This window comes from Podarcis tiliguerta, assembly GCF_965153285.1.
Source record: "Podarcis tiliguerta genome assembly, chromosome: 16".
NCBI classification, from domain to species: domain Eukaryota; kingdom Metazoa; phylum Chordata; class Lepidosauria; order Squamata; family Lacertidae; genus Podarcis; species Podarcis tiliguerta.
In genome coordinates, this window is record NC_139549.1 from 1,725,646 (window position 1) to 1,747,659 (window position 22,014).

At 47.4% G+C, this 22,014-nt stretch overlaps 2 protein-coding genes and 1 long non-coding RNA gene across 4 annotated transcripts in view; 2 read left to right on the forward strand and 1 right to left on the reverse strand.

Annotated features, from left to right (window-relative positions):
- Window positions 1-22,014, forward strand: part of LOC310666072 (uncharacterized protein) — a 1,539,811-nt gene that overhangs the window by 1,256,018 nt on the left and 261,779 nt on the right. The gene's annotated exons all lie outside the window — the stretch shown is intronic.
- The window catches only part of LOC310666006 (uncharacterized protein), a 127,394-nt gene that overhangs the window by 43,546 nt on the left and 61,834 nt on the right, over window positions 1-22,014 (forward strand). Inside the window, exons 6-7 of the mRNA XM_083416417.1 lie at window positions 9,599-9,943; window positions 10,061-10,363. Coding sequence (XP_083272543.1) covers window positions 9,599-9,943; window positions 10,061-10,363 — 648 coding nt within the window. The remainder of the gene's footprint in view (window positions 1-9,598; window positions 9,944-10,060; window positions 10,364-22,014) is intronic.
- LOC310666264 overlaps window positions 1-22,014 on the reverse strand; it is a 66,756-nt gene that overhangs the window by 16,230 nt on the left and 28,512 nt on the right. The gene's annotated exons all lie outside the window — the stretch shown is intronic.

Here is a 22,014-nt window from a genome sequence, read left to right on the forward strand (position 1 = left end):
AAAGTGGGCAATTCCACCTGATCTCATGGTCTTAGTTATGGCAAGTTCTCCAGGAGGCCATGGAACTAGAAAGCTAGCCCTAAAGCTGGAACTGAGGTGCAGGGAAGATGCTTGCTTTTAGGCAAATTGGTATCCTTTCTTGGGGAATTCTGGACTTGTACAGGACTTTAATTTGGTTCAGGGTTCAGGTGGGACAAAATGCACAGAAACTCTTTTAGAAGTTGCATCTCCAGAGTTCCTACTGTCATAATTTCTCTTCCCCTCCAGGTTGACTCAGACAGAGAGGAATTAACGACCAGTTCCACCCCACCCAGGGAATCCTTTCCTTCTCCCAATTCTTCTCCAGTCTCAGACACAGAGCCCTCAGAGATTGAACACTGCATCCCACAGACCAACATGGGAGATCAGGCACAACATGAGACATCTGTACCATCTCCGGGAGCCACTGCTGAGGAATTCACTGAGGGTCCCTCTGTTGAAAGACCCATTGAAGATGTGTCATCGCTGCCAGTTGAGCCGGAGCTACAGCCAACCCAGCAGCTTTCAACACTGGCCCCAAATGTCCTGTGACCAGGACAGAGAGCAAGATACCAAGACTTATCCAGTGACTATGCATGCATGGGGTCTCCTCAAGTGCAAGGAATCTCAGGAATGGCTTCATCACCAGCAGCAGTATATAAGGCACCCCTCTTGAGCCTTCCTGTTGCTGGAAACAGTACAGGCCTGTTATAAGGGGGGGGGGGACTGCTTCTTTTCCCTTATGGCAGGTGTCTGCAACCTTTAAGACAAAAAGAGCCACTTGGACCCGTTTCCGAAGGGAAAAAAAATCCTGGGAGCCGCAAAACCATTGTGACATTTAAAGCATGCACGCCGCTGCCCTCCAATCTGACAGCGGGCGGGAAGGTGACGTCGGGACGGTGTGTGACTAACGCACGCACCACCCCCATGCGACATCACAGCCAGTACAGCGCCCGCCACAGTGGGGAGTGTTGGGGTGCACAATGTGCCTCCTCGCCTCGCTAGTATCCGCCCCGGAGCCACGGCAAAGGTGTAAAAGAGCCACATGCGGCTCCGGAGCCGCGGGTTGCAGACCCCAAGAGCCCATACAGAGTCCTTTTGTAAGTTCTCTATCAGTAGGAGAAAATAACAGAGGCCAACCAGAGAATATTGAGAAGCAAGGCAGCTAGTAAGCCTGATCTTTATTGATGTTGATGGGTTTACCTGGCTGCTAATGGGTTTACTTGGACAGCCTATCTATTATTTTTGGATGATAACTACTTAATTCCAGGTCACAGTCTCACCCTATTCATACACAGACACACCCTTAAGACAGGATTTGAGAAGAAAGAGACAATGGGGAGCCTTTTCCATTTCCTTCCTCAGTGCAGAGAAATATTTGAAGCGACTGAAAGAGTCAAAATGGCTTTAGGTCTGTTTTCCTGTACTGTTACCAGACATGTGGTTTATATATTTATGTATGAGTTTGCCTTGTACAGTTTTGAACATTTTTTACATATATATATATAAAACCTTAAAATTCCTATAACAGGTCTCTGGTTCCTTAAACCCAGGCACCTTATAATAATAACTATTATGGTTAGTGTTTTTTTAAAATTAAAGATGTGAAATACAGTGACTAAAATAAATCATTTATAAATTTTTTATTTATTATTTTTATTATTACTACTACTACTACCATTACTACTACCATAATTATTACTCATGGAGGGGTGGGCAGGGCTGGTCCAAGACATTTTGGCACCTGAGGCGAACCCCAGGGGCAATGATGGTATTGTTCTGTGATTGCTGGTTCCATAAGGTGACTCAGGGCTTATTCACACTCCTGGCTTATCAACACTTCCTGCTGGAGCGGTACCTATTTATCTACTTGCACTTTGATGTGCTTTCGAACTGCTAGGTTGGCAGGAGCAGGGACCGAGCAACGGGAGCTCACCCCGTCGCGGGGCTTCGTGTGGACACGGTATTCCAAGTGTGGTCTGTCCAAGGCAGAACGGAGCATGACTACTACTTTCCTTGATCTAGACCAGTGGTGGCCCGACTTGGGCCTCCAGCTGTTTTTTGACTACAGATCCCATCATCTGTAGCTAACAGGACCAGTGGTCAGGGATGATGGGAACTGGAGTCCCAAAACAGCTGGAGGGCCAAGTTTGGCCACCACTGATCGAGACAGTATAATTCTGTTGATGAAGCCTAGAATAGCATTGCATTTTTTGCTGATGCATCACACTGTTGACCCTGTTAAACATGTGATCCACTAAGGCCTCTAGATCTCTTCCACATGTACTACTGGCAACCCAGATGGCCTCCATCTTATATTTGTGCTGCTGGTTGTTCCTGCCTAAATTCTCATTTAAATTTTCTGCCACCTTTTTTATTTTAAACTAAAGCATTCTGGTTCCATCCCGATTCAAGTGGAGCCCATCCCTTTTGTACAGGCCCAGCTTGCCCCAGAATGTCCCCCAGTGCAGAACAAAACCAAACTCCTCCTCTGAACGCTATCATGTCATCCACACATTGAGACCACAAAGCTGCGCTTGTCTGTCTAGCCATGCATATGGAACTGGTAGTATTTCAGAGAAGGCTACCTTAGAGGTCCGGACTTTCAGCATCCTTCCCAGCACCCTAAATTTGGCTTTCAGGACCCCTAGGCTACATTTCCCCATGTCACTGGTGCCACTGACTCCTCCCCAGCAGCGTCTGCCAGGTTATCTAGGCAATGAGCAACATCCACAACCATCGTTCACCCCTTGGTTGACCGCACTCCCAACTATCTATATGCTGATCAATATCCTTAACTACCACAATCCCACCACCCACAGGAGAGGCATCTTCCCACAAGAGGCAGTGAAGACCACCATCCTGGATGGCTTGAAAAGAGGATGAGATACATTTGTGGAGGAGGAGGAGACTGTTGATGGATGCTAGGCAGGATGGCTCTCCTCTGCCTCCTCCACTGAAGGCAGCAATGCTTCTGAATGCTGGAAACCACAGAAGGAGAGAGCATTCTGGCGCTCAGGTCCTGCTTGCCTACTGGATCTGGTAAGAGTTTGAGAAATTTGAGAATTTGAGAAAAGATTTTGTTTATGCACACTAAATAAGAAATCATGCAGCTAAGGGAGGAAATGATTGGCATGTTTGCAACAGGAGTGGGAAACCTGATTTTAAAAAATTGCAAGAAATTATATTAAAGTTATTGGGTTTAATTAATAATTTAGAAAATTTATAAAAATTATCTGGAGGGTGGGAGATAATTTATTTTGGGAAGGAGACATATTTTCCCTAGCAGGGAGACTAAAAGTTAAGGAGGCAAATACTTTAACAACAGCAGAGTGACGGTTCTTGTCTGGTGTCACTAAGCAGGGAGTTCAAAAGAGTAGTGCTGCCAACCCTGAAAGATCGATCCCTTGGAAGTGCAAAGCAAACATTATGGCATTTGTACATGAGCCAGTTCTTCTTGCTGACGAGGGAGGAGGCGGAGAGCTTTTGAGAAGCTTGAACTTATATTTAGTCTCAAGGGGAGAAGTTCTCCAGGTGTCAAGTTTCAAAAAGAGAGAGACAGAGAAAGAATCACAAGTTCAACAGGGAGGAAAGAAGTGGGGTAGCAGCACCCATATCCACCCTGGAGTGGCTTCTTCTGCCCCAGAACCTCTCAAAAAAAAACTGAGCTAGAGACCCTGGAGCCACATTTTCTGTGCGGGCACCTCATGACCAGTTCCTATTAATAGCTTGTACCATTCCACTCAGGAAGACTGCATCATCTTCAGTTACTCTACAATCTAGCCCTCTTAGAGGAATCTTTGGAGCTGTGACCTGTAGCATTTCTTATGCCTGGGAATAAAAGCAGAAGCCTGTTGCTGGACAACTGTGGGCGAATCAACTCTCCACCAGCAGAAGCCACACCTGAGGCTCCGTATATTCCTGGCCAGAAATATTCATGAATTTTGTGAGCAGGAGCCTCATGATCCTTCTCTCCTTTGGTCTATTGATCTTCTCTTCCCTGGGTAAGTCCTTGCAATGAAAAGCTGAATGTATAGGGTGAAAAGCTATAGGTTTCCTTGGTCATGAAGGGGAAGGGATCTGACAATGCTGAGCTCATCTGGAGAATAGGTCTCCTCCCTGAAAGTCCCCCCCCCCCCATCTCAGGGTCAATGTGTTTTGGCACCTGCTGAGAGCTCACATTCTGTGAGGGGAGAAACTCCATCAGGCAAGGCCTCTTTCCACCCTCCAGTCTCTGCTTCTCAATTTGTATTGTATTATTTTATGTACTGTGGTTTGCCATTGTCTTATTGATTATAGTTTAGAAGTTATTTATGGTAACTGTTGAATGGATTTCTGTTTAGCTTTTATATGTTCTTATTGCTGCCGCTTCGCCGTGAGTTTGTGGGGAGGGCTCTTCCCCCTGCAAGCCCATTCTCCATCTTGGGCCTGGGGGCAGGCCCCATACTCCACCTCAGCATAGAAGGCTCCAAGGAGGCCTCGGGACACTGCTGCTGCCACTTCGCCGTGAGTTTATGGGGAGGACTTTTCCCCCTGCAAGCCCACTCCAGCAGGCCAGGGGGCGGGGCCCACACTCACCACCGCCACAACTTTAAGGACACTGGTGCTGCTGCAGCAAATGTTTAAAATGTTTTTATATATTTTAAAGTGTTTTGAAAGTGTTTTTACTTTTTACTTTGTTGTACCACCATAAACGGTGGTATTTATCCATGTATTTTTGTTTTGTTTTGTTTTATTTTGGGGTGGGGTGGGATGGTTGTTGAGTGGGGTGGGGATTGGTTTTGTTTTGGTGTAATTGGTTTTGTTTGTTTGTTTGCTTTTATATTTTGTAAATGGAGGCGAGTATGAGGCTTGGGATTCCTACTGTGGAGGGGCAAGGGAGGTATGGCGGTGGGGGCAGATGACATAGGCGAAGGGGATCGAGATATGGATATGCTTGTACCCCTTCCAATCTGCGCCCCATCCCGAGAGACGAGGGTAGGGTGAGCAAGGATTACTCACCTCCGTCACTGGTATTGTGCAATGCCAGGTCTATAGGCAACAAAACCGGCACCCTGCGAGATTTCTTCATCTCGCAGGGGGTCGACCTGGCTTATGTGATGGAGACCTGGGTGCACGAAGGGGAAACTGTTAACTTACGAGAGATGGCGCCCCCGGGTATCTCCGTCCTCCACCAGTCGCGGACTTTGGGCTGGGGGGGGGAGGGGTGGCATTATTAATCCGGGAAGATTGTTCTTTCAGGGCTCTACCATCGCCATCGATCCCCGGCATTGAATGTGTTGGCCTAGCGTGGGGCTCCGAGGTGAGCTTGGCTGTCTGGCTGGTGTACCGGCCACCTAGCGCACCAGCAGCCACCCTGTCAGGCCTGCTGGAGGCTGTGGCCGGCTGGGCCTTGGAGTTCCCTAACCTATTGATATTGGGGGACTTCAACATCCATGCTGATGCCACTCCCTCCTCACAGGCTCTGGACCTGGTGTCTTCCATGGCGACACTAGGGCTCTCCCAGTTTGTTTCGGGCCCCACACATCAAGCAGGCCACACGCTGGATTTGATCTTTGGCGTCGGTACAGATGTGATCAAGTTTCCTTCGATGAAGGTGCCATGGTCTGATCACTACGTGCTGAAAGCCAGGATTGACATTCCACCCCTACGTGCTTAGGTGGCAAGCCGATTTGGGCTCGCCCGCAGAGGCTGATGGACCCTGATAGATTCCGTCAAGCCTTGCGGGACCTTTCTCCCCCTGGCAACTCATTGACTGAGCTTGTTGAGGGCTGGAATACCCAGCTCCTGGCAGCTATCAATGAGATCGCACCTAAGCGCCCTCTGCGACCCCGCAGAAACCGGGCTCCCTGGTTTACCGAGGAGCTCCGGAAAATGAAGCGGGACCTCAGACGGCTAGAGCGAGTATGGCGGGGTGCCCGTGATGGAGCTTCAAGAACATCTTATAGGGTTTTTATGAAATGGCAGTGAAGGCCACTAAGAAGTCCTACTTCTCGGCCTCCATTGCATCCGCTAGCTCTCGCCCGGTGCAATTATTTAGTATAATTCGGTCTTTAACGTCCCTCGAAGGACAGCCAAATTTAAACAACAATTTGACACACAGCTGTGAGGCATTTGCGAGCTTTTTTGCGGAGAAGGTCCTGTTGCTGTGCCATGACCTCCCTGCCAATTTGGATACAATAAAGGAACTGGAGGCCCCTCGACTGTCCTCGGGTCCAGAATTGGACCACTTTGACTGGATATCCCCAGCCGATGTGGACAGACTCCTCCGAGCTGGAAAGCCCACCACCTGTCCTCTCGACCCGTGCCCGTCGTGGCTGATTAGAGCGTGTCCAGACGAGGTGCGGGCCCCCCTGGGTGATATCATCAATTTGTCCCTTGGCACCGGGACATTCCCAGGGGAACTGAAGGAGGCAGTGGTGCACCCGCTTTTAAAGAAAACATCATTAGATCCCTTAGATCTATCCAATTACCGCCCGGTTTCGAATCTTCCATTCCTGGGTAAGGTGATTGAGAGAGCGGTTGCTGAACAGCTTGGTAGGTTTCTGGATGAAACATCGGCTCTGGATCCATTCCAGTCCAGCTTCCGCGCTGGTCATGGGACCGAGACGGCTCTGGTCGCCCTAACAGATGATCTCCGCAGTAAGCTGGATCGAGGCGGGTCGGGGCTGCTGATTCTTCTAGACCTGTCAGCAGCCTTCGACATGGTCGATCATGAACTCCTGGACCACCGCCTTGCCAACGTGGGGATCCAGGGCACAGTCCTTCAATGGCTGCGCTCGTTTCTCTCTGGTCGGGGACAGAGGGTGGCGCTTGGGGGGATTTGTCATCCCGCCACTCCTTGGTGTGTGGAGTGCCTCAGGGTGCGATACTCTCCCCGATGCTTTTTAACATCTTTATGCATCCCCTCGCCCAGCTTGTCCGGAGTTTTGGGCTGGGCTGCCATCAGTATGCTGATGACACCCAACTCTATCTGTTGATGGATGGCCATCCTGACTCGGCCCCAGACACACTGACCAGATGCTTGGAAGCTGTGGCTGGATGGTTACGTGGGAGCCGGTTGAAGTTAAATCCTTCGAAGACAGAGGTCCTCTGGCTGGGACGGTACGATATGGGATTGAGGGGGCAACTCCCATCTCTTGCAGGGGTGCAATTAGTGCCAGCACCGTCCGTTAAGAGTTTGGGTGTAATCTTCGATACCTCCCTCTCCATGGAGGCACAGATTTCAGCTATAACAAAGGCGGCATTTTTTCATCTCCACCAAGCTAAGCAGTTGGCTCCTTACCTCTCTCGCCCTGACCTAGCCACTGTGATCCACATGACGGTCACCTCCAGACTGGATTATTGTAACTCGCTCTACGTGGGGCTGCCCTTGAGACTGACCCAGAAACTCCAGCGGGTGCAGAATGCCGCAGCGAGACTCCTTACGGGGTCTTCGCTGCGAGATCACATTCACCCGGTGCTATACCAGCTGCACTGGCTCCCGGTGGAGTACAGGATCAGGTTTAAGGTGCTGGTTTTAACCTTTAAAGCCCTATACGGCCTAGGACCCTCGTACCTACGGGACCGCCTCTCCTGGTATGCCCCACAGAGGAACTTACGGTCTTCAAATAAAAACATCTTGAAGGTCCCAGACCACAGAGAGGTTAGGCTGGCCTCAACTAGAGCCAGGGCTTTTTCGGCCGCGGCTCCAACCTGGTGGAACGCTCTGTCACAAGAGACAAAGGCTCTGCAGGACTTGACTTTTTTCCGCAGGGCCTGCAAGACAGAGCTGTTCCACCAGGCCTTTGGTCAGGGTGCAGCCTGACTCCCTCCTTTGGCAATCTTTACAAAACTTTAGTTTATGGTTGCCATCAATTTTGATTTTAATTAATTTTTATAATGTTTTTAGAATGTTGCACTATTTTAGTGTGGTTAGCTGCCCTGAGCCCGGCTTCGGCTGGGGAGGGCGGGATATAAATAAAATTTATTTTTATTTTTATTATTATTACTATTATATTTATTTATTTATTTAATACTATTCTAATGATAGTTGCATGTTACTTTTTGATACAGGTTGCCTATTTTAAACTTTTATTATCACATTTTTGTATTGCATTAGATTGTTGTAGATGTACATTTTTTGTTTCTTCAGCTTGTTAACCGCCTTGAGTATTGTAAGATAGAATTTTAAAAATGATGAAATGATGATGATGATTCCACTGACAAGAGCCCCCACCCCACCAGACCTTCTCCTCCTTTCCACCACTGTTTCTCATTCTGGCCCAAACAATCATGGTTGCTGTCATGGGCCCAGGGGGTTTGGGGCGCTGGCCAGAGGAGGCTGGGGACAGGGAGGAGTTGCTCGTGCAGGATCCCCCAGAGGGACCGCTTTGACTGGGACAACGTCTTTACTTGCCTAGCCACAAGTGGCACCTGCTGCATATTCAGATCGTGTCTTGCCTCTGTATGGTACCAGTTTGAGCATTAGAAGCTTCAGTAGAAACTATGTGCGCTGCATCACACTGTTGAATCCTGCCAAACCTTTGATCTACTAAGATTGCAAGACCTCCTTCACATGTACTACTAGCAAGCCAGGTGCCCCTCATCTTATATTTGTGCTGCTGGTTTTTCCTGCCCAAATTCTCTCTGAATTGCTATATGGTGCCCCTGCAGCCTCATTCTCAGCCACCCACGTTTAAATTTTCATGAAAGAAGTAAAATCAGCTCTGCCATCTTTTTATTTTAAAATAAAACAGTCTGGTTCCATCCTGGATCAAGTGGAGCGCATCCCTTTTGTACAGGCCCAGGTTGCTCCAGAATGTTCCCCAGTGCAGAACAAACCCAAACCCCTCCTCTGAACACTATCATGTCATCCACAATTGAGACCACACAGCCCTGCTTGTCTGTCTGGCCATGCATATGCATGTAGCAGTATTTCAGAGAAAGCTACCTTAGAGGTCCTGACATTTCGCATCCTACCCAGCACCCTAAATTTGGTTTCCAGGACCCCTAGATTACATTTCCCCATGTCACTGGTGCCAACATGCACTGGGGCCACTGACTCCACCCCACCACTGTCTGCCAGGCTATCTAGCCAATGTGAGGCAATGGAGGAAGCCTCTCAGGCACCTAGGGTAGCATGCCAAGGGGTTGCGTGATCCGTCCATAGGGGCGCAACATGGGGCGTGGGGCACTGCTATGGACACAGCACATGGAACGCAGCACCCATAGGGACACAGCATGGGTTGCGTGGTGGCCTTAGGGAGGGACAGGATGGGGCTCAGCGGGCAGACAGTGCAGAGGACCTTCTTTGTGACAGGCTGCTAAACTGTAAAATGATGTCCCTCCCCAAAGAGGTGACCTGGCACCTTTAGTGTAGAGTTTCCATTATATGCTGAGGATTCACCTCTTTTCCCTATCATTCATACCTGCAATATAATTTTTGGACCCTCCCTCTCACATTTTAATGCTGCATTTTAAATTGTGGTCACCACCTCTGGGACCTCATGAAGGAGGATGAATAAGGAGATAAAAACGATAATGATACTAATTTTCACCTTTGTTTGTATCTCCTCCCCTACCACCCTCCCCTCACTAGAAACTGTAAGCCATGCAGTGGGGAATCCAACACATCAATTGAAGGGAATCCTGGGAGGATCAGTCTTGTTTCCTGCCAATGTATCTCAAGGAATAACAGTGGAGAAAATGGAATGGGACTTTCTACCCCAAAGGGGTGGCCTGGGCTTTTGGCTGGCGGAATTCAGTCATGGGAAACTGGAGCACCCAAATCCCACTGATCGGTTTGGACAACGGCTAGACATGGTGGACGAGACAACACTGAGGATCAAAGACCTGGAGTTGAATGACAGTGGGACCTACAATGCTCGCATCTGGTTTACTAAGGTACTGTTTCAAGAACAGAGTTTCAGCCTCACTGTTTATGGTAAGTTATTGCTTTCACTGTTTGGCTCATGGAATAGGATCAGCACCATTTCCTTACATAGGTACTGGGAGGCATGTGGGACACAAAAATTCTGTTGCTTTCATTTGTGTTCCACAGAGCCAGTGCCAACACCACAGATAGACCACCAAGTGGAATCCAAGACTCCAGGTGGATGTAATGTGACCTTGCGATGCCACACACCCGGAAGGGAAGAGCTCAAGATCTCCTGGGAAACAGGGAATCCACACAGGGCCTTAGGAAAGAGTGTGAATCAGTACCAGGTTTCTGACAATGGCCGGGAGCTCCGTGTCTCCTTCTGGAACAGTTCTTTGGACTCCAAATTCACCTGCCTGGTCAGCAATCCTGTTGATCAAAAAAGAGCCTCCTTTGACTTGCTCAACATCTGCCAGAGTGATGAAGGTGAGCAATATATCCTTTCCTTCATTATCCAGAGGAGGTGCTTATGGTGGTGAATATTCAGACTGGCTCTTAACATGAGGGGTTTGAGGAGATGTGTTTATATTAATAAATGCCCCTCTTCACATGCTTGTGAGCAGGATAAGAGCAAACACAGCACTCCTTGCGGACTGCCTTAAGAAATTGATTCAGGGCAGGCAAATGTGTCTGACAGGGCATTAACAGCCCAAATCATTGCAATACAAATGGGACAGATTAGCAACTCTTTTTTTATCTTATGTTATTGATTATACTGCTCTCGGCCAGATGTGAGCACGTGACTCTGAATCCCGGGGTCATGCGTTCAAGCCCTACCTTGGGGCAAAGATTCCTGCAATGCAGGGGGTTGGACTAAATGACTCTATTTGCCCCTTCCAGCTCTACACTTCTATGAGAGTCAGTCATTCTGTCGGTTGTTTTTAGAGTATGTTTTGAGAAACCCTTATTGTTCATTGCAGGTGGAGAGCTTGGACTCTGGAGTTGTATATGGATTATCTCTTCCCTCATAGTTCGTCTGGTGATACTGGTGCTGGTTCTGGTGCTGGTGCTGGTGCTGGTGTGGATGCACTGGAATATTATATTTAAAAGGCCTAGAAGAGGTAGGACCATCTCTATTGATCTCCTTCCCATCTCTCCTGAGATGGGGGCTTCCTGCCAAATATACATCTAGCTTTCTTTTGCTTATCCTGAGAGGCAGAGACTGGTCAGTGCCATGGACTCAATAATGTTTCTCATTTTGCACTCCACAGGTATTTGCTCTTTGAACTCAGAGAGGAGCCACACAGAAGATGGTGATGATGAGGTGAGATGATCAGTGTGCAAAGGAATGAAGGGGTGATTGGTTGATAATAACAATGAAAGCATCTGATACATTTGGGATGCAATCTGTTATTTTTAAAGAAACAACAGCAAACGCAACAAGAAACAGATTTCAATCAGGCCAGTGGCCCGATAATAAATGGCCATCAATTTGGCACAACCCGTCCCTACGAATAATCTCTGCTTGTCTGCAGGAGACTTCTCTTAAAATTACCTTTCGCTGGCACTGGACTCCATCACATCGAGCCAAAATATACTGTAGCATCTCTCCCTTATTCTGGAAAGGCTCATTGTTCCTTTTATGGTGGAGCTCCAGGTTGTAATACTCCTACTGGGAAAAGGTGTTTCACACTATTTCCAAAATTATGCAGCAATCCCTTCTACCCATCAGCTGTTGCCTTGTTATCATTAGACTCAAATTTAAACTATAACCTTAAATACAGAATTTGTATTTTTACAATCATCAGCAGCCCAATTAGCAATCGGCCAATACTGGAAACAATCTATAGAAATCCCCACTGAAATCTGGGTAAATAACATTTGGAATGTGGCTCTATCTGAACATCTTACTCACCATAGAAGGGTAATTAAAGGCACTTCAAAATAGACACTTTTGGCGAGACTTTGCTGCCATTCTATTCCTTTATAAAATGAGACAGAGTATATTTTTATTCCACGCACAGCATAAGAATCTCTGAGGAGAGGATACTTGAATTGACAATGCATAAATAAATGTATGGTTTGGGTACTGTGTGCTGCACATGAAACTTAATAAGAATATACCACTGGACAAGTTACTGTAGTTACATATCGTCCTTGTATTCACATTAAACCAATAAAAATTATTTGGATTAAAGAAAACAAAAGCAGGCCAGTGACCCAAACCTCCTGATCAAAAGACCTAACAAATGAATTATGGCACAAGGGGAGGCAGGCAGCTTCTGCCAAGAGTCTGTTCCCATCCGGGGAACATGCATGCCCATTTAAAGTGAATAGAATTGAACCCTCCCCTCTCCAGCTAGTGAATGGAGAATCCAGCCCTCTGGCTGCAGGGCTCCACTTCCCAAATCCTTCCCCCAGTGAACCCAACAGGATTGCTCTCTCCCCTCACCAGCTCTTCTGGACTCTCCCCAAAATACTAATTTTATCCTTTTATCAATGATAATAACTGAGTGCTGGAGAATGGAAATGACATATTTTTGTCAATTCCAAATGGCCAATTCCACCCGTTCTCTTAGGGACTTAGTTATGGCATGTTCTCCAGTGGAACTAGAAAGCTAGCCCTAAAGGCTGGGACTGAGGTGCAGGGAAGATGCAAATGGGTATCCTTTCTTAGAGAACGCTGGACATGGACAGGACTTTAATTTTCTCCAGGGTTCAGGTGAGCCCAGATGCCCAGAAATTATTTTAGGAGTTGAATCCCCAGAGTCCCACCTGTCATATTTTTTCTCCAATGCAGATTGAACACTGCATCCCACAGATCAACATGGGAGATCAGCCACATCTCCTGCAGCCACTGCCAAGGAATTCATTGAAGGTTCCTCAGGAGAAGGACCCACTGAAGATCTCCCAAAGCTGCCAATTGAGCCGGAGCTACAGTCTACCCAGCACCTTTAAATACTCATCCCAAGAGCCCCATGACCAGGCCAAAGGGTAACACACCAACACTTATCCAGTGACTATGGATGGGGTCTCCTTGAGAGCAAGGTATCTCAGGAATGCCTTCATGACCAGCACCTACAAGAGTGTCTAAGGCACTCCTCTTCAGCCTTGCCGGGAGCCACTGCCAATGAATTCATTGAGGGTCCATCTGTTGAAAGACCCATTGAAGATCTCTCAATGCTTCCAGTTGAGCCGGAGCTACAGCCTACCCAGCAGCCTTAAACCCTGGCCCCCAAAGTCCTGTGACCAGGACAGAGAGCAACATACCAAGACTCATCCAGTGACTATGGATGGGGGTCTCCTTGAGAACAAGGAGTCTCAGGAATGCCTTCATCACTGCCAACAACCAGAGTATATAAGGCACTCCTCTTAAGCCTACCTGCTGATGGAAACAGCACAGGTCTCTGGCTCCTGGAACCCAGGCTCCTTGCCTTGCCTCTCTCTTCCTATTTTGCTTGAACTCTGGTGTGGCAATCACACAGGGTCCCCAGACGTTTGACGGTAATTTGACCCTGTGCCACTACTGTGATTGCTTTCTTCACTGCCACCAGCCCGTTTCTCCTCACGGGTACACACGGAGTCCAGACAGTTGTGACCTTTAACAAATAATCAAGTTTATTTATAGGCATGAACAAGCTTATGGTTTCAGTTAATCTTTCTTGGCAATTTCTTAATCTTAGTTCCTTAACTGTCCTGTGCGTTCCTAACAACTTCAAACTGATTATTCCAACTATCTATCTCACTCCACCTAACAATTCCTCTCACTCTCTCACCACACAACTCGACCAACCCACAGACTTAATCTCCCTCTTTCTTCTTCAACTCCCAACTCTCAACTGACTTCCACACACACCGACTCTCACTCTAACTCCTCCTATCAGTTTCTCTCTGGCCAATCACATCACACTCATTTAACCCTTTCCTTATGACCCACCTAGGAGGCAAACGCCACATCTGGTTAACACTTTTTTATACTTATGTGTGTGTGTGTTTCTGAAGAAGTGTGCATGCAGATGAAAGCTTATAGTTGGCCTCTAAGGTGCTACTGGACTATTATTATTATTATTATTATTATTATTATTATTTTCACTGTGTCAGAACAACACGGCTACCTACCTGAAAATAGAAAACAATTGAGGGATGCTAACAGTAAACAACCTAGTAGTTTGAAAGCATGTCAAAGTGCAAGTAGATAAATAGCTACCGCTCTGGCGGGAAGGTAAACAGCGTTTCCATGCGCTGCTCTGGTTCACCAGAAGCGGCTTAGTCATGCTGGCCACATGACCCGGAAGCTGTACACCGGCTCCCTCGGCCAATAAAGCGAGATGAGCACCGCAACCCCAGAGTCATCCGCAACTGGACCTAACGGTCATGGATACCTTTACCTAACAATGAAAGAGAATTCCTTTGCCCTTGCCCCAGGTGTGAACAGAGACTGGGGATTTGGAAGGTTTTCAGGGTAACTGCTGGGGGAGGGGGAAGGGTTAATGGGAGGAAGGAGGAGGAGGAAGAGCTGAGATCTATCTTGGGCATGTTGTCTGCAGGCACTGCTGTCCCTTGAAATGACCAAGCCATAAGATCTGGAATCCCTCCATGCAGACTCAAGGTGTAAATAGGTGAATAAACCACAGTTCTTAAAGCTACAACAGTCTCTGTCTTGCCTTCCCTCCTCCAAAGGAACACAGATCCTCTTTGGGTGCCTGGGATCCCATGGGCTCTTGCCACCACTGGGCAAATAGATGGGCAGGCACCCGACATTTGCAACAATATATTTGACTGGAGCATAAGGTTGTTTTCCCTCTTCTCCCTGGCAAAACATCCACAAAAGAGACTTTCTTTTGGGAAGGAGACATGTTTTCCCTAACAGGGAGACTAAAAGGAAGGGAGGCAAATATTTTAACAGCAGCAGAGTGACGGTGCTTGTCTGGTGTCAATAAGCAGGGAGTTTCAAAGAGTAGTGCTGCCAATACTGAAAGATCGATCCCTTGGAAGTGCAAAGCAAACATTATGGCAGTTGTACATGAGCCAGTTCTTCTTACTTTTTGGTTCCATCTTTGTTTTGTTATTTCTCCTCCTCACCCCCCATCATACCAGGGGATGAGGTGGAAAGTTTTTGAGAAGCTTGAAGTTATGTTTAGTCTTAAGGGGCAGAAGATCTCCAGGTGTCATGTTTCAGAAGGAGAGAGAGAGAGAGTCACAAGTTCAACAAGTGGGGCAGGATCCCAGCTTCAGCACCACCCATATCCACCCCAGAGTGGCTTGCTCTCCCCTGAAACCCTCAAAATAAGCTGGGCTAGAGACCCTGGAGGCACATTTGCCCACAGAGACCTTGCCTGGTGTCCACAGGGTCCCATCTCCCCTCCATTTCAGCAAAGCAATTTTACTTAATTTAACACATTTTGTTTTATTTTCACTAATATTTGTATTGCTTTGAACACCTTATGATTAATGCATACAAAACATTCATGCACTGATGTGCACACATTTTCCTAATATATTCATGTTTGTATATATCAATAGATTGATGAACAGCAAAGCAAGATTCAGACACGTGTGGATTTCATCTGTCATGGATGGTTTAGCTAATATTCCTGCATTGCAGGGGGTTGGACTAGATGACCACTGGGAACCCTTCCAATTCTACCATTTTATGATTTTATGATTCAAACTAAGTGCTAAAAGCAACATAGATAGTAAACTGAACATAGATACAAAAAAGTTAATGCCTCATGTTGTCATAGTGCGAAAGATAGGACCTTCAACTGACTTACAGAAGTTTTGAATTTCTGTGTGGGCACCTGGTGCGCATTTCCTGTCTTCAGCTGACAGCTTTCTCAGCCTCGAAGACGGTTTCACTATGTCAATTGTTTTGCAACCTTTCCCTCTTAAACCAAGCTCTGGGGCTGTGCGCTGCAGCATTTCTTATGCCTGGGAATAAAAGCAGAAGCCTGTTGCCGTACAACTGTGGGCAAATCAACTCTCCACCAGCAGAAGCCACATCTGAGGCTCCCTCTATTCCTGACCAGAAATGTTCATGAATTTTGTGATCCTTCTCTCCTTTGGTCCATTGATCTTCTCTTCCCTGGGTAAGTCCTTGCAAAGAAAAGCTGAATGCATAGGGTGAAAATATAGGTGTACTTGGTCATGAAGGGGAAAGTAACTGACAATGCTGAGCTCATCTGGAGAATAGGTCTCTTCCCTGCAAGTCCCCCCACCCCAATCTCAGGGTCAATGTGTTTTGGCACGTGCTGAGAGCTCACATTCTGTGAGGGGAGAGACTCCATCAGGCAAGGCCTCCTTCCACCTGCCTTGCTCCACACTCTAGTCTCTGCTTCTCAATTTGTATTGTATTATTATTGTATAATTTTATGTATTGTGGCTTGCCGTTGTTTTATTGATTATAGTTTAGACATTATTTATTGTAACTGTTGAGTGGATTTCTGTTTAACTTTTATATGTTATTATTATTTAATACTATTCTAATGATTGCAGGGACAGGGGGCGGGTGGCTGTGGGGGACTCCCTGGTCCTGAATGGGGTAACTGTGCCCCTGAAGAACCAGGTGTGCAGCCTGGGAGTCATTTTGGACTCATAGCTCTCCATGGAGGCGCAGGTCAATTCTGTGTCCAGGGCAGCTGTCTACCAGCTCCATCTGGTACCCTCCCTGCCCGCAGACTGTCTCGCCAGAGTGGTGCATGCTCTAGTTATCTCCTGCTTGGACTACTGCCATGCACTCTACAGGGTGCATGGCAGTATTCCAAGGTGACCCGAAAACTACAACTGACCCAGAATGCAGCAGCTAGACTGGGGACTGGGAGCGGCCGCCAAGACCACATAACACTGGTCTTGAAAGACCTACATTGGCTCCCAGTATGTTTCTGAGCACAATTGAAAGTGCTGGTGCTGACCTTTCAAACCCTCAATGGCCTCAGCCCAGTATACCTGAAAGAACGTGTTCATGCCCATTGTTATGCCCAGACCCCGACATCCAGATCCGAGGGCCTTCTGGCTGTTCCCTCATTATGAGAAGCAAAGTTACAGGGAACCAGGCAGAGGGCCTTCTCGGTGGTGGTGCCCACCATGTGGAATTCCCTCCCATCAGATGCCAAAGAAATAAACAACTATCTGATGTTCAGAAGACATCTGAAGGCAGCCCTGTTTAGTGAAGTTTTTAATGACTTATGTTTTAATGTACTTTTAATCTTTTGTTGGAAGGCACCCAGAGTGGCTGGGGAAACCCAGCCAGATGGGCGAGGTATAAATAATAATACAGTGGTACCTCGGGTTACAGGTTACAGACTCCACTAACCCAGAAATAGTACCTAGGGTTAAGAAATTTGCTTCAGGATGAGAGCAGAAATCGTGCTCCGGTGGCACGGCAGCAGCAGGAGGCCCCATTAGCTAAAGTGGTGTTTCAGGTTAAGAAGAGTTTCAGGTTAAGTACGGACCTCTGGAATGAATTAAGTACGTAACCAGAGGCACCACTAGCAGCAGCAGCAGCAGCAGCAGCAGCAGCAGCAGCAGCAGTAGTAGTAGTAGTAATTTGTCTGGCCATGCATATGGAGCTAGTAGTATTTCAGAAAAAGCTACCTTAGAGGTCCTGACGTTCAGCATCCTTCCCAGCATCCTAAATTTGGCTTCCAGGATCCCTAGACTACATTTCCCCAGTGCCAACATGCACTGGGGCCACTGACTCCACCCCAGCACTGTCTGCCAGGCTATCTAGGAAACGAGCAACATCCACAACCTTCGTTCACCCCATGGTTCATCGGACACCCAACTATATTCTTAACTACCACGATCCCACCACCCACAGGAGAGGCATCTTCCCACAAGAGGCAGTGAAGACCACCATCCTGGATGGCTTGAAAAGAGGGTGAGATACATTTGTGGAGGAGGAGGAGACTGTTGATGGATTCTAGGCAGGATGGCTCTCCTCTGCCTCCTCCATTGGAGGCAGCAATGCTTCTGAATACCAGCTGCTGGAAACTACAGAAGGAGCGAGCATTCTGTTGCTCAGGTCCTGCTTGCCAGTTTCCCACAGGCATCCGGCTGGCCACTGTGAGAAGAACAGGATGCCAGGCTAGATGAGCCACTGACAGGATCTTCTTAGGTTCTGATTTTCCTGATCTGCCTCTTGAGTTAATTTTGGGGTCTGAGGCATATGAACATTTCCTTGGGGTTCAGTGACCTCTGAGTTTTGCTTCTTTGAACCTCTTTCAAGCAAATAAAAATCTGGGCAAGTAGAATGCTCTTGCTGTTGTTAAACTTGTAACAGCCTCCTCAATCTGCAAAAGCTGCCAGCTCTTTTCATTGCTTTTAGTGTGCCCATATCTGTCACAAAACATTTGTTATTAGCCAGTCTTTGCAAAGAGAGCAATTCTCCTCCTCCCCTACAAACCACACACAGCACTACACTTCCGTAGAGAAGCAAACATGTCTTTTTCTGCAAACATTTCCTCTTCAGAATGTTGTTGTACTTCCCCACACTTTGTTCTGAAGAGCAATAAGACCTGCGCCAGCAGCTGGTTTCTTCAGGAGGTTGGGGAAGAGACTGACCATGATTGTTCTCCCTGACATTTGCCTCTTGCAGTTGCCAGACTCCTCTGGAGAAGGATATGGGATCCAGCTGTATGCCATCTTCCCCTCTGAGCTGTATTTAAGCCAGGCTGCTTGGAGTGTAGCAAGAACAGGGCCAGAAACGGTTTTGTCAGTTATCTCTTGTGTAGCTTTGTATTTGTGCAGACAGGCGGAGACCCCCCAACTCTGGGCAACACCCAAGTGGAATAATGACTCAAGAAAACGTGTTATGGGATTAAAATTTTGGCCACAACTTTATTAAAACTTCAGATTTAGGGAGACCTTGGCTTAGGCATTGGGCATTTATCCCTCCCAGTCCCCAGCCGGAGATCTGGGGAACATCAGGGTTATCCAGAATGTGTGGGGATTGAGCTGGCTCTGGAGAGCAATGACAACCTATTGGCATATGGCCAATGACTCCTCTGAAAACAACCCCTTTAATGGAGAACCCTGGGGTCACCACCACAAGGGGGACGTGGGTCACCCCTTCATGGCCCCCTCCACAATTTAGGGAAGATAGACTAAAGGTTTCTACCCAAGGCCTGAAACCACCAAAGTTGTGACGTTTTGCTACGGGGATGGCAAAACCTGCCAATGCAGGAAAATTCATTTCTGACCCTTTAACAGCAACCATAACGTAGCAGCGCCCACGTACCTGTGAAGAAGAGGTTATCATGTCATCCACACATTGAGACCACAAAGCTGCGCTTGTCTGTCTAGCCATGCATATGGAACTGGTAGTATTTCAGAGAAGGCTACCTTAGAGGTCCGGACTTTCAGCATCCTTCCCAGCATCCTAAATTTGGCTTTCAGGACCCCTAGGCTACATTTCCCCATGGCACTGGTGCCAACATTCACTGTGGCCACTGACTCCTTCCCAGCACCGTCTGCCAGGCTATCTAGGCAATGAGCAACACCCACAACCTTCGTTCACCCCTTGGTTGATCGCACTCCCAACTATATTCTTAAGTACCACGATCCCACCACCCACAGGAGACGAATCTTCCCACAAGACGCAGTGATGACCACCACCTGGATGGCTTGAAAAGAGGATGAAATACATTTGTGGAGGAGAAGGCTATTGATGAATACTAGGCAGGATGGCTCTCCTCTGTCTTCTCCATTGGGGGCAGCAAAGATTCTGAATACCAGCTGCTGGAAACCACAGAAGGAGAAAGCATTCTGGTGCTCAGGTCCTGCTTGCCAGTTTCCCACAGGCATCTGGCTGGCCATTTTGAGAAGAACAGGATGCCAGGCTAGATGAGCCACTGACAGGATCTTCTTAGGTTCTGATTTCCCCTCTGGAGTTAATTTCGGGGTTTGAGGGCATATGAACATTCCTTTGGGGTTTAGTGACATGTGAGTTTTGCTTCTTTGAACCTCTTTCAAGCAAATAAAAATATGGGCAAGTAGAATGCTTTTTGTTGTTGTTAAATTTGTAACAGCCTCCTCAGTCTCCAAAGCTGCTTGCATTTTTCATTGCTTTGACTCTTCCCAGATCTGGCAGAATACTTTTTTTTTTTTTTTTAATGTAGCCAGTTTTTGTAAACAGCAACTCAGCTCCTCCCCCACATTCCACACCCAGAAACACATTTCCGCAGAGAAGCAAACTTGAGCCTTTTGTGCAGTCGTTTCCTGTTCAGAATGTTGCTGTACCGGGTAAGTCGCACACTGATCTTCTTATGTTCCTGATTTCCCCTCTGGAGTTAGTACCATACCTCTGGATTTGGGAGGCATACGAACGTTCCTTTGGGGTTTATTGACATGTGAGTTTTGCTTCTTTGAACCTCTTTCAAGCAAATAAATATCTGGGTAATTAGAATGCTTTTTGTTGTTGTTAAATTTGTAACAGCCTCCTCAGTCTGCAAAAGCTACTTGCATTTTTCATTGCTTTGGCTTGCATTTTTCATTGCTTTGAGGGTGGGGCAATGCCACAGTGATCTTTGTTATTGAGCTCAGTTTGTAGGAGAATCTGCACATATGACAAAGGCAGAAATTAGAGAGCCCAACTGTAGGTGGCACCAGAGCAAATGAGAGGTAGAGCAAACTGATATTAGTTCTGTCCTGCCTGCCCTACTGAGAGCTACAAGAATAGCACAGATACTAAGGAGGAGGCAGTGCCAGGGCTAGGTAAAGGTAAAGGTACCCCTGCCCGTACAGGCCAGTCTTGACAGACTCTAGGGTTGTGCGCTCATCTCACTCTATAGGCCGAGAGCCAGCGCTGTCTGCAGACACTTCCGGGTCATATGGCCAGCGTGACGAAGCTGCTCTGGCGAACCAGAGGAGCGCATGGAAACGCAGTTTACCTTCCCGCCGGAGCGGTACCTATTTATCTACTTGCACTTAAGGGTGCTTTCGAACTGCTAGGTTGGCAGGCTCTGGGACCGAGCGACGGGAGCGCACCCCGCCATGGGGATTTGAACCGCCGACCTTTCGATCGGCAAGTCCTAGGTGCTGAGGCTTTTACCCACAGCGTCACCCGGGTCCCTAGTTTAAAGTAAAAAAAGAAGATAGCTAAAGACAGGCTGAAGGGAACAGTCTCCACTGCTGCGAAGTGTTGCTGCACATTTGCAACTGTTTCTCTTCTTTGTAAGGGTTTTGCAGGACTCCGAAAAGTTGGTGATTGCAAAATGTTGGTGAGAATCAAATGATGATGATGATGATGATGATGATATTAATAATAAATGTTATTTATACCCCGCCCAACTGGCTGGGTTTCCCCAGCCACTCTGGGCGGCTTCCAACTGAATATTAAAAACAATACAGCATTAGACATTAAAAACTTCCCTAAACAGGGCCGCCTTCAGTTGTCTTTTAAAAGCAAAATATTTGTTTATTGCCTTGACATCTGCTGGGAGGGCATTCCACAGGGCAGGCACCACCACCGAGAAGGCCCTGTGCCTGGTTCCCTGTAACCTCACTTCTCACAAGGAGGGAACCAGGCACAGGGCCTCTGTGCTGGACCTCATTGTCCTGGCAGAGTGATGGGGGTGGAGACGCTCCTTCAGGTATACAGGACCAAGGCCATTTAGGGCTTTCAAGGTCGGCACCAACACTTTGAATTGTGCTCGGAAACATACTGGGAGCCAATGAAGATCTTTCAGGACTGGTGTTCTATGATCTCGGAGGCTACTCCCAATCACCAGTCTAGCTGCCGCATTACGGATTAATTGCAGTTTCTGAGTCACCTTCAAAGGTAGTCCCACGTAGAGCGCATTGCAGTAGTCCAACACCTTATCTTAACAGAACAGAAACCTTTAACAGGCACACAAGCAGGGGTACAGCAGGTGTGCATTGTTAAAACACATAGAAGCACCCTGAGCTCACAACTCTTTCTCTTCCACTGCTCCTTGCCTGGAATTACCTTTGTACTTGTAACAATCTCCTTCTCCTACAGGAAAGGACCATGTTGTTAGGACAGCTAGGAGAATGTAATAAATGTTTAACTCAGGAATCCCCAACCTGTGGCCCTCCAGATGTTTTGGCCTACAACTCCCATGATCCCTAGCTAACAGGACCAGTGGTTAGGGATGATGGGAATTGTAGGCCCAAAC